This window comes from Bacillus rossius (genome assembly GCF_032445375.1).
Source record: "Bacillus rossius redtenbacheri isolate Brsri chromosome 4 unlocalized genomic scaffold, Brsri_v3 Brsri_v3_scf4_1, whole genome shotgun sequence".
Lineage (NCBI taxonomy): Eukaryota > Metazoa > Arthropoda > Insecta > Phasmatodea > Bacillidae > Bacillus > Bacillus rossius.
The window spans coordinates 6,532,246-6,545,487 of record NW_026962010.1 but is presented as its reverse complement, the minus strand read 5'-3'; the positions used below and the strand labels follow the sequence as shown (position 1 = coordinate 6,545,487).

Genomic DNA, 13,242 nt, shown 5'->3' with positions numbered 1-13,242 from the left:
ACTATGGTGTAGTACAATTTCCGTTTTTTCAGTTTTTACTGTTGTTTATTTATTTCCACACGTAGTTACGGAAATCAACACGTTACTACTGTAAAATGAATTCTAATCCTAAAAAGCGGCGACAGATTGACGTCAAAATAAAATTAGAAATTTGATGAAGTTGATGAAGGTTGAAAAAAAAAGTGATATAGCTAAACGTTTCGACATCCCGGCGTCTACACTTTCGACCATATTATCCAACCGGGAACAGATCGATAACAACGCTTCTCTGGTAGGGACCAATCGAAAACGTGTGAAAGTATGTAAAAATGATGATTTGGACAAGATACTTTTTGACTGGTTAATGGAGGCTAGGGCATCAAACATCAAAAAGGCATGCCAGGAAGCACTGGGGATGGGAATTGATAATTTCCAAGCATTAAATGGTTGGCCATTAAATAAGTGTATTCTATGTACTTTTTCATGTTTAATTCCTCATAATGTATTAAACAGTCAGAAAGACAGTTCTAGCCATTTATGTGAAGCTTTATGATGACTAGAAATATATCGTGCGAAACCTCCATTTAACAAACCCCTTTACAACAAACACAACAAATTTTGGTCCCTTGAGATTTGTTAAATAAAGGTTTCACTGTAGTAATTTACTGTTGACTGTGCAAACAAACTGAATTCAATGTAGGCAATAAGTTTGATGGACAATTTAATATTTTAATTCTTTGAAAGTTCACCATCATTGTAAAATTTTCTTTTTATTCCTATGTTTTAAAGGAGGGTGTATGTAGATTTCTTGAGGTACTTACTAGATTGATATAGTAAATTTTAGTTTTATGAAGTGTTCTCTATATTATTTAAAAAAATTTTTTTATTAATACATATTACATTTTTAATAGGTTGGTGTGTTTACTGTAGCTTGAAACAGTGTTTTTTTTGTAGCCAAAACAATAAATAGTTTATTACTTAAAAAACCTCAAATAATGTGTGAATAATATTTATTTTATTGTTTAAGTCAGAACCGAGAACCAAGAACCTATTTTTAAGAACCGGTACCGAACCGAGAACCGGGAAAAAACAGGAATTGACCCATCACTAATATATATACAGTAAAACCCTGTTAAAAAGTTTTTCAAGGGACTGGATGCTTAAAACTTTTTAACAGGGAAAACTTCTTAAAAGGGAAAAGTAATTTCCAACGTAAAAATCTATTTTATTCAAATGACATGTACTGTATTCACACAAACTTTCACTTACTATCATTGGCATGCTGGAATAACAGAATAACTAATGAGTAATGACATATTTTTTATCAGTAAATTGAATTATTAAAACTGTATTTAATTTAATAAGCACATTAAAATTAGTATTATCAAAACACTAGCAAAAAAAGCAATAACTAATATTTATTGTTTAATAAAATATACGCAAATAATTCAAAGAAAGTAATAGCTGGCGGTATATGGTTTACTTTGTTTTCGTCACGTGACTTGAATTGGAAAATTGGTGTACTGATGGAACAGCCTCTAGTCCCTGAGAATGCAAGCAGGTGATTGGTCGTGCGGCGTGCGGCACAGATTTCGAAGATAGTTGGCGTTTCTCATTCGTCAGTAAGCCAAGAATGGGGAAAATGTTCTGCAGGTGGAACAGCCTCTCAGTCCAAACAAACGCAGGCATATGATTCGTCGAAATACACACAAGAAACAGCGTGCGGCGCAGGTTTCGAGATTGTGCGCGTTTCTCATTCGTCACTCGAAACGGCGCACAGATACAACAGCGTGTGGCGTGCAGCGCAGGTTTATCGACGGTCTTGTTCTGTTAAAATTAACTACCGTATTGGCCCGAATATAAGACGACCTGCAATTTCAGGAGGCCAAACAAATGTAAAAATTATTTTGGTAGAAATTAATGTGAAAATTCATTAGACATACGTTTTGTGTTGATAAATCCTTTTTGCATTTATGTATACCGCATTTAACTTTACTTTTCACTTAAGCTACGTATTACTGTTTAGTAGTGTGTTAAACGTAACAAAGTAAACAGAGAATGCAGTTTGCCGGAACAAAACATGTGGTTAGCTGCCATGGTGAAGCATACGGCCATGAATAATTTCGGTGACGTGACCGCGAATATTTGTCCATATTACTCTCTGACAGAGGGTCTCTGTCGTATGAATTTTAAAGAATAATCTATGATAATTATGTTGTTTGAAAGGTTTTTACACAAATAAAGCGTGGATTACTGTGAAATTATTAAAATAGCTTTTGAAGCAACGTACCAAATTCCTGTAAATATGGCGTCTTCGTGCGTGTTCGGCAATGTTCGTTTTACAACAAAGAAATATTGTGGAAAGACAGTTGGTAGCCGTGAATTTCCAAACATTACATCCGAAATGTTCTTAACATTTTCTGTTTGTAAACGTAAACAATCGTTCTGAAAATAGCTGTGATATTTTAGTCCAAATATTTCCGTTAAAAATCTGAAATTAAATTACCGTAAATGTTAACACGCGATTGTACACAAAGTACAAATATGAATTCTGTAATAAAAGGTTGCCATTTTTAGATGCTCCAACATTCACATTTTTACTCAAGAACAAATATTTTAATTTTCAACTTTGAACAATTGTGAATTACTGCAATATTAGGTGGATTTATCATTTTCCCCGTGTAACAATCTTTTAGTTAATATAAAAAATCGTGAACATTTTGTTTAACAATGTTTCTACTGTAGCTTTCAGCTTGGAACTAATGTTAAATAAGGCGTCTTCCAATTTTCGTATATCGTTTATGTAAAAATGGCCGCCTTATATTCGGTCCAATACGGTATTAAACGTTTGGAAATATGTAAATTTTTAAAATTATCCTTAAAAATTGTTCAAAAGCTTAAAGATAAACAATATCATTTTATTTTTTCCCACAAACGCTGAACGTTATATGCGGGAAGCATATATAAAGACAAACTTTATGAAAGGGAAATATTAACATAGGGTTATATGGAAGTGATCAAGGGAATAATTTTTTGAACTTAATAAACGGGAAAACGTGTTACGCGGGAACGTTTTAAGCGAGTTTTATGCATATATATAAAATATATGGTGCGTGGCATTACCCTTGAGGTAGTGTGGTGGTGGTTGGGGAGTGTGGAGGGCAGAGCTGGGAAGGGCTGCGAGTGTGTGCTTGGCCCGCAGTGCAGAGGCACAAGGACGACGCGTACGGCCTGCGCGAGCGCGAGTGGCAGCTGCTGCGGCGAGGCAGGTACGTCGAGTTCAACCTCATCTACGACCGCGGCACCAAGTTCGGCCTGTACACGCCGGGCGCCCGCTTCGAGAGCATCCTCATGTCGCTGCCCCTCACCGCGGTGAGTGTTCACCACTACCTTGTGGCGTGTAATCCGTTAATCATCTTGTTGAAATAACTAACCTATTATTCTTTATGAATTAATTTGCAGCCTCTCATCATTGTCATTATTTTATTTATTTATTTATTTGGAATTTGTCACATTCCCACCAACAGTCGTAGGCTTTAGTGGTGGGCACTACATGTAACAACAGGAACACAGTTATCACTACCAGTGTATGGACTCCCATCTCCGTCGGTACCATAGGATTATTATGTATTAACTATTTTTTTTTGGTTGTGTTAGTATTTGGTTGTTTAAACAATATGTGCCCAGTCTTCATCAATTTCGATAAGAAATTCTCCGTTTAAAAGTTGATTATACCAAATTTTTGAGTTAAATGAATATTTGAGTGCCTAATGAATGTTTATTTGATTTATAATTGTGTATATGAATTAACCAAACTAGTGTGGTGACATATATATTTTCTAATAATAAAATTGAATATTTATACTATCAATTTTATCAGTATTACAACTATTCATATGTGTGGAATGATGTCAAACATAAGATGCTTTAAAACATTTAATAACTGAAAGAAGGATTTCTCAAGTCTTATATTTCTTAAAATTTAAGACATTCTCAAGTTAAATATTATAATGAACTCTCTCAATTATAAGACTACATTAACTATAAGATTTCTTCCAACATAAGACATTATAGATTATAAAACTATCTGTAATGTAAGATTACCTTGAACAGGTGATGATCTTGATTATGACTTCTAATGTAAGAAGACCTCAAATGTAAGAAAATGTCCAATGTGTATCAACAACTTCAAATGTAAAAGCACTTGACATATGGAATAACTTCAAATGTAAGATTAATAATTAAAGGATATAGTAAACATATATCAACTCAAAACTCAAAATACTTAAACAGTAGCAAAAAAAAGTAACAATTTTATGTAAGTCTGTGATTGTCATAATTTTTCAATTTTTGATCAGAAAAATTTGTACCATAAAAATGATGATTTTTACTTGGCAGTTTTATGTAAAAAAATTTCCTACAAGTGTATAATCGCTTTACCAATTAGGCTTACAGATTATTCTCTATTAAAGTCAAATTTCTTTAACGTATATCTTTTTTATTAATTAATATTCCGTAAGGAAAAAGAGTTCCTCAGGAATTAAAAAAAAAAAAGAAGTTACAGGTTAATTTCATGAAAGAATTTTCATTTTATTTTCACTAAAGTGTCAAACGAATGTTTCATATTCGTTTCTTAAAAAATAGCAGTATTAGCGCAACTGTATTGTTTTCGGCTAACATTTTTATCAATTTTTTTTTTAATTTAGGCAGACTGGTAAAAAAAATACATATTATTAATTATTAAAAATTTGCAGTAATGTTTTAAAACGTTGAGTGAGCCAGACAGAAATGGTGATCACTTGTTAAGGTTATGCTGTCCAACTGTGTTTCCGTGGGAGGTGCTACAGACGCACGCTTGTTTGTTCCAGCGCTGGGAGTACATGCACATCCCCAGCCCTGGCTCCAAGGAGGCCCAGTTGGTCGACGTGCTGAAGAGCCCCCGGGAATGGTTGGTCGATGAGAAGTGAGCCGCGGCTCTTGCAATATCGGTCGAGCGACTTATGATCATGTTCCTTGAATTTGCATTTCCCCCTTCTGTTTGAATTTTGAATATTTTATGAGTTTTTAAATAAGAGGTGTGCAAATCCTCAAATTGAGTTGGTTCGGTGTTGGTGTTACATGAGTTCAGTGTTGCCAGTAAGAATCAGGACGTCATTTATGTGGGGACCATTAGACAGTTCTTGGACTGTGGTGCTATCTAAAAAGCACAGACTCTTTGCGACAGTGATTCCAGATGTCTTCCGTGTCTCAGAAGCAGTTTGCATAGTATTTTCCTGCATGCTTTGGAGTACAGTCTTTTAATTCATTTGAATATTGGGTGCTGGTTTTCAATTTCAGTTAGAGTGACATGCAACTATCAGAAAGCAATAACACTGACTTTGAGTGCTGTGTTGGTGGCTGCATTGCTTTGATGGAGGAGAGTTCTATGTATTTTAAGCATATATTTTCCCTCAGAACCTCAGACCTCCATAGTTGAAGTGGTCTGTTGTCATCACTGAAATGTTTGGACAGCCTACACGAACTTGAACCTTTTGGCTCAAAATACATTTTAGAATGGTTTATAAAGTATTGATTTTTTACTGCAAAAAATATATTTAATAAGCCTAATATATTTTGTTTAGACAATCTGTTACTGTCAGAGCACCATTATACAGTCAAACCTTATTATTACAAATCTGAGGGTGAAGGGACCGTAATTTTAGCAATTTGTAATAACAAGGTTTGTATTAATCAAATTGTTGGGAAATCATCATGACAAAAAAAAATATTGATTTAACTTCTAATGCTTATAATTACTACCTTAAAAACAACAAGGTTGGTAGTATGCATAACATGCCAACCACTGCTGAACGTAAAGTCAGAAATCCCTAACTTCAGTGCTAAGTAATATGCCTTTTTCTGCATCATAGGTCCAAAAATGGGCAAGTTTGGTGCACACATTTCTCGATACCAATGCAACAAGGTAGCTTGTTTTGGACCTCATGTTCTTTTTCTAGTTGATAATCCGCAAGAACTCGTAAAAGCTGATTAAATTTTTTGCAATATTTTAATATTTTTGACAAGGATGATAGCGAGATGTTAATTTCTCTAGAAATTTCAGTTTTTTTTTTTCTTTCTCCAATGTCAACTTCTTTGATCATTTTAAGTTTAACTTGCAGTGTAAGATCATTAAGTTTACGTTTTCCAGTTATTTTAAAATACAGTACCTACTCATAATTCAGGTTATGGCATGCGTGCAAACAAAAGAAAATACCTGAAATTAATACCATAGATTATCTAAACTTCTTGGTATATCCACTTCCGACAACTTATATAAATAAAGTATAGAGTACCTTCCTTTTAGTGTTCAGTTTCCAAAATGGCATCATTTCTAGTTAAGTTAACATCACCATTAATGTTACACTTTTCATCTTGGTTTTTCAACAATTTTGCGCTGTCGAATACATACATACATCTTTGGAGAAACTTTTTATTTTATTTTAAGATGATTAAAATGTGATTTTTTTTTATAACCTGGGCAGTGGGATTCGTATTAACCGTTTACTTATGCTAGTAAACAACAACTTTAGGGACCAAAACAATTTTTTATTTCATATTAAAAGTATTTTGTATTAAAAGTACTGAATAACATAGATAAGCATACTGTATTTTCTGGACCGTGAAAGTACTTCACATAAACCGGATATTCGTACTAAGAGGATTCGTATTAATGAGGTTTATCTGTATTTTGATCAAAGTAAAACTTCCAGATACTATCCTAAGTATTTACAGTATTAACAGATTAGCTGTAATACCTGTCATGACAACACCAGTTTTAAAAATTTGTTTGTGGATTAAATTTTCAGCAATTTGGGGGATTCATTTAAAGACACATGTGTAATTTTTGTGGGATTCCAAATATTTTAGTAAACAAAAGCAAAGAAATTAGAAGTTCAAGCACACTTGAAACAATGCCATTCAAAATATTGGATATTTGCACACCCCTGTTAGGATGTGTACGGGTAGATAATGTGATTGAGTGTTTTATTTTTTTAGTTGTTAGATTAGAGGTGGTCTTAAAAGTACATATACCTGACGTAATGTAACTTTTGACAGCTTCATCCTTAGTTCAGTTTGAATGCTCAGTTTGTGGACTAGACAGTTGAGGCAGTGTAGTCACTTGTCTATGGTAGAGGAGACCGGTAGTAATAAATTAGGCTTCTGCGAGCAGACGATTTTCACTTCGAGTCGAGCTCGAGCGAGTTTGCTAAAATACTCGCGAGTATCGAGTCGAGTTCGAGTTTTTTTTTAAAGTTTATTGCACATAAATTTACTGTGATGGAGTAATAAAATGTGAGAACTTTTGAGAAAAATATGGAAATAAAAAAAGAAACCATTATCATTGTTAGCCTACTAAATAGATAGACCTACATTAGAGGTCTGCAAGCCTAAGAATTTTACTTTGAGCCAAGCTCGAGCGAGCTTACTTGAAAGTTCTCGAAGCTTGAGCTTTTGTGATACAGTTACACTTTTGGGAAATTATTTTTACCTTAAACTTAGTAGGTATAATGTTTGAATAAAGTATTAAAATGAAGTGGGCTTATTAATTTTGGGTAACTATTTACAGAGTGCTTTTATAATTTGCACTGCTAGGAAAAAAAACATGTTTTCCATTGAATCTAACCTGTTTCCATTGGTTCATTAGCAACTGATATCATCCAACTAACATAACCACAGTTTACAAGTACGTATATGTTTGTGTAAATGTAACATATCTTTGGAATAATTTCATCCTTGTCAATTTTTCTGGAGTCCTTACTGAGCTTCAACTAACTGAGCACCAAAAATCATGTTGTTTGAAAAGTACATTCACATTGTTTCAACATTTCCACTTTTCAGCACAAAAATTCTGAGAGATATTGTCATAGAGTATTAAATTCTGTTCTTCAATCTATCATGCAGAAAAATAATTTGTTCTGCACGTTCAGGAGTTAAATTAGCTCTACAATTGGAGATGGTGTTTACAGCAGATGAGAAGCATTTCTCGCTGGCAACCTGTGTGGCTGGAATACTTTAGTAAAATTGTTGGTAAATATGTAGAGTCGCGGTATATGCGGAAAAAAAATGCTAAAATTCCGAAAATACTTTTATTCTATGCTCTTTCACTTCCTCTTTTCAAATCAACCGGCGGAGATAAGAAATTCCAAATACTTTAGGAATATCGAATTTTTTAATTTTCATCACAATACCTGGGTATTCATGCGGCGATCACCATTGTTTCTGGTTTACGAGTATCTATTATGTTTCTTATTGGACAATTTTGTCACGTGACAGTTCCGTGATTGGCCAGTATTCAAATGAACCAATACGTGATTATTTATTTATTTATTAATGTTCCGTCGGAGGTATCGCGACGTAGGTGAACGACTACATCATTTCCTTCTAATGGCAAAGGAAATGTACCCGCCTCCAACTTAGGTGGGTTTTTAACGTTTCTAATTTTAAAGTCTTATTTTTTATTTGGATATTGTTGCGCAAGTAATAAGTAACAAAAATATTTTACGTGAGTTGTTAATGTTCATCATTTGTCCGGGTTTGTTAGGTCAGGTCAGTTACATTATAAATACTTTAAAACTAAAGAACCATTGAAATTAATTCACATTATTTTTTATGTCCGCTTAGTTTGAAAGTATTAATAATGTAACTGACCTGACCTAATCGACCATTTTATTTATTAAGCATTCACGAACATACGGCAAAATAACAAAAATGGCGTCGGTCTAATGGTTGTACAGGTGTTGTATTGCAAAATTAAAAAATTCTATATCTCCTAAAGTATTTGGAATTTCTTATCTCCGCCGGTTGATTTGAAAAGAGGAAGTGAAAGAGCATAGATTTTTAGCATTTTTTTTCGCATATACCGTTACTCTACATATTTACCAAATTGTTTAACCTCAAAATTAGTGTCAAATATCTGTAACTTGTCATTAAGTTTAATCAATTTAAAGTAATAAAAATAGAAGCATTTTACTTAATTCAATTTACACTTGCAAAAAAAACTTACGCACAATAAACCTACATGGAAATTAAAGTCTTTTTCAATGTCCTGTAGTCTGAAATATGTTTACTCATGTCATCAAATGTAGAGCTGTACTGAAGAAGCCGATTTTGCCAATATTTAGTTGAATCGGCATTTCTGCCAACTTCCAATACTCTTGTTAATTTTCGGCCGATATTACTGAAAAACGAAAGAGAGACTGCCATAACCTAAAAATCCACGAGTACCCTTTTCACTTTTCGTAGTAGTACTGCATTCTTTCAGATCACATTATTTCTTAGCAACATGTGCCAACCGTACATATCAAGATTTAACATACTTTTTTTTTCAATAATGTTCTTTAATTTTAATATGTCCTAAATAAATACATTACCATCACGGTAAATACACTTCTCGGTTATTACGGCAACTATAGTGCAAATGTGGTAACTATCATGCTTCTGCAGTAGTTATGGTATCTACAAAGAATCTTTAGTTCTTTTTATGGTAATTATCTTAAGATAACTATTGGAATTGTACTGCAGTTATGGTACATCATCCATATTTCTTCGTAAGTTGTTGTTCATTTGTCTTTTCTTCATATTTATATTTACGTGCGCCATTACTGGCAGGAACTTTCATAAAATTTTTAAACGGGAATTTATATCACACATTTAATGGCGTAAATGATGAGACCCCGGACAATTTAAACGCTTTTTACAGTAAAATGCGGGAAATGTTTCTGCATAAAGCGGGAAATACTTCCGCATAAAGCAGGAAAGTGATACATTAATGCTATGCGGAAAATTATAGAAGTAAAAAAAATTAATCACGGAAATTCGTAAATCCCGGGTACGTAAAAATGATGTGTTCATGTATACGGTCGATCATGTTACATTATAAAGTAAAGGATAATAGTGTTGTAAGACTTTTATTCCGATATAATGAGAGGTTTTTTTTCTATAGGTAGAGTGCAAGAAAAGCTCGCTCGAATTTCGAGTTGTTGAAAACCACGAGCTCGAGTTCGAGTATTACTAAAAAACTCGACTCGAAACTCGAATTTCGAGTACTCGCAGGTGTCTATAATAAATAGTAGCACAGAGTCCACTTTCAAGTCAATTCATGTTACTGCAATGTTTTCTGCACTTGGGTCTTATGTCCAGAAGTTTTGTTTGTGGATGAATTACATGATGAATTGCTAACACGTAAGTATAAATATACATGTACCTGTTAGTTTTCCTGATGGTGCTAGGTACTAATGTATTGCATTTAATAATTGTTATTTACACGCTGTAGTTTTTCATAATTTGTTTAGTGTTTACTTGTTTTGGAATGTTTTTCGTATGGTTGCTTTCTTAAGATTTATTGTTTTACCATTTTACACTGTTAGTTTATTACAAAATAATACTAACTTCAGTGGTTCAAAATAAAAATTTACTTTATCAGCTGCGTTTTGGCGAACTTTCAAGCAATTAGTATAATCAAACCTTTGTACTGATTTGCAAAAGTTATGAAATATCAGGCAAGTCAAAGTATTGAGTGAACCGAAGATTCACTAAACATGTACATTTTACAATTGAAAAACTATCAAAAGCATTCAACTTTTAGTGTTAAAACTTGTCATGTATATTTGTGTGTATATATAATTTTTTTTTTAATCCTACACTAACAGTCTTAGCTAAGCAATGCATACATTTTAGGGAACGGATACAACCTACTCTGTTAAATTAATCACAGTATAAATATGTTAAAATTTTAAAGAAAGTAGTTAGTGATAAAATAAAGGATGTATTGTTAAGTTTTTGAAATATATATATGGTTTTGAATTATATTATTGTTTTTGTCCATTTTTTTTGGGGGGGGGGGGGGGGGTAATTATCCCTGAGCCCTGTCAGGGGCACCGCTGATTCCTGCATCATGGCGTTACCTGTTTCGATACGAGTAGTAATAATTCATCATCACTACTTAATACTGATATGTTACTGAATCTAAAACACCTTGTAGGTATCTGGAAGTGTATATTTTAAATTCGGTACAACTTATTTGGTTATGACAAGACACGTTTATGTCCTATGGTTAGAGACAAGATTGTATGGTGAATTGTGATGAAACTGAAAAAAAAAAAAAAAAAAAATTGAAAAGCATGCCAGTTCACCATATAGTACCAAAATGCAACTACTATCATGAAATTAATCAGCATTTTTAATTAAAACTTAAGTCAAATAACCTAAACTTAAAATTTATATATAAAATTCAGTGAATGTAATGTATTCAGCATTAAGTTTTTACAAAAATATACATACTAAGTACATTGGAAAAACATTTTTTACGTTACAACTGTTATTGGTAACTCATTTTTACATAATGATTTATGACATTGGTACAGCTAAAAAGTGAAATAACTAGGTATTCTCATAGATTTAGTGAAACATGTAATTCTAATTATCACTGATCTCATGAAAAAGTGTGAGGAATTTACTTCGCAAAGTATTGTTTATTTTGTAAATACAAAACATGAAGAGAGCTTGGTAAATCAATATATGTTTAAAGACTTATTAATTATAATTGTACAATTACAAACAAAGCTGTTTCAAACAATGTTAATATTATGATGATGAATTCCAACTAAGTCTCTCTCACAAAGATGCTTTAAACTAGGAAATTGGCATGGCACAAAATCACTAAATATGTCAGATAAGGAAATTGACAATCAATTATGATTTAAATACTATATTTACAAAAAAAATAATCATCATTCGTACAAAAAACATAATCCAATCAACTGTATTTTAAAAGTTGAAGAGCTAATTCTTCCTGATCAGCAAACGAGTTAGTTTCTTTCCTATTTATATCCTCTTTTAACTTCTTCTTAGGTCTTTGATTCTTGCTGACAGATGACTTCCGCTTGGTAGGAATTTTTCTGAAAGGTATCACAAGTGTTACTCATAATTACTTATGTTTAGTACCTAATTATTAAGTACAACATTATTAAACCACAGTGTCTGGTAAGTACACAACTACGTGACAGTCCTGCACATACCCACTGCTTTCTTCTTGTGACGACACCTCGTGTTGGTCTCCGTACAGCTTGTCCGGGTCGGGCAGCCACGAGAGGTCAGGCCCCCCGTCGGAGCCGGAGTCTCCGTCGTCTTCCTCCGCCTCTTCCTCCGCCTCTCTCTTCCCACCCTTCTTCAGCGCCTTCGCCTTCAGCCTCTGGGCTCTGCAACACCGCTGCGCGTGTGAGCCCTCCACACAGACAACTGCTGTACTTGGCTTGCACGACTCGTGTAGCATCAGGCACAAGTGTCGAGCAGCTTAGATATGGATCATTATGTACCATTACTAGCACAACAAAAATAAAATATAAGATACGGATAACACACACAACTAGGCCTACAAGAATGCAGCTAGAGTACTCGGCAATCCCACACCAAACTGCTCGTGTGTTCATCGAAGATATTTTTGACGTGATAACGTCTTATAAATAGATGAACGCCGGCTGTACGCACGAAAAAGCATGACTCATTGTCACGTTCCGCCTGAGCCGAGCGTGCAAGAACCGGCCAACCACCGTGCGAGAAAATCTTCTATAATATCAAACAGGTTAAGGCGGGCTTTTTAACTAATTGTTCGTGATTATATTTAAACAAATTATTTAAATTAAATTTGCAATAACTGTAAATAATATTTGAAAATTAAAAAGTATGCAATTTTTCATCAATGTTTTCTTACGACGTTATCGCGTAAAATTATCGTCCGTAAACCGACTTTACAGAAAACCCGTTTTTTTTAATGAATTAAAAATCTATGGCTGCCTCCTATAGCATGAATTAAATATATATATTACAGTCAATTAGCTATCATCTGAAATCTTATTATTTTTAATGTGTTGATTGCTTTTTAGACTGATTTCACTGCAAAGGTAACCTGTGATATTCAGTTAAACTCTCTTCATTAATTTCTACTTCATATGAAGAAAATTTCATAACAGAGAAAAACATCAGGAGTAAAAGGTGTGAGGAGTAAGTGGAAGAAGCTAATGAAAAAAGCTGACATGCAGTTAACATGTTTCTACTGTTGGTGGTGACCGCAGTCTAGTAAGACTTATACATATTGAAATGCCTTTGCCCTGAAACATCTTCTCATGATTTTTGCTCTGCTTTAAATTTTATAAGTTTTGCACGTCACTCTGGTTGGAATTTTTGGTGAGTTTTGCATATTTTTTTTATCTCTGCTATAATTAAGGA

The 13,242-nt window shown here is 33.5% G+C and overlaps 2 protein-coding genes across 2 annotated transcripts in view; one reads left to right on the top strand and one right to left on the bottom strand.

Moving 5' to 3' along the window:
• Positions 1 to 10,824, top strand: part of LOC134541504 (oxygen-dependent coproporphyrinogen-III oxidase) — a 33,633-nt gene extending 22,809 nt beyond the window's left edge. The window contains exons 7-8 of the mRNA XM_063385001.1: positions 3,182 to 3,351; positions 4,848 to 10,824. Coding sequence (XP_063241071.1) covers positions 3,182 to 3,351; positions 4,848 to 4,946 — 269 coding nt within the window. The 3' untranslated portion in view covers positions 4,947 to 10,824. The remainder of the gene's footprint in view (positions 1 to 3,181; positions 3,352 to 4,847) is intronic.
• Positions 10,825 to 11,709: 885 nt separating this feature from the next.
• Positions 11,710 to 13,242, bottom strand: part of LOC134541502 (probable ATP-dependent RNA helicase DDX10) — a 35,528-nt gene continuing 33,995 nt past the window's right edge. Inside the window, exons 13-14 of the mRNA XM_063384996.1 lie at positions 12,036 to 12,215; positions 11,710 to 11,915 (exon numbers count right to left, since the gene is read on the bottom strand). Coding sequence (XP_063241066.1) covers positions 11,774 to 11,915; positions 12,036 to 12,215 — 322 coding nt within the window. The 3' untranslated portion in view covers positions 11,710 to 11,773. The remainder of the gene's footprint in view (positions 11,916 to 12,035; positions 12,216 to 13,242) is intronic.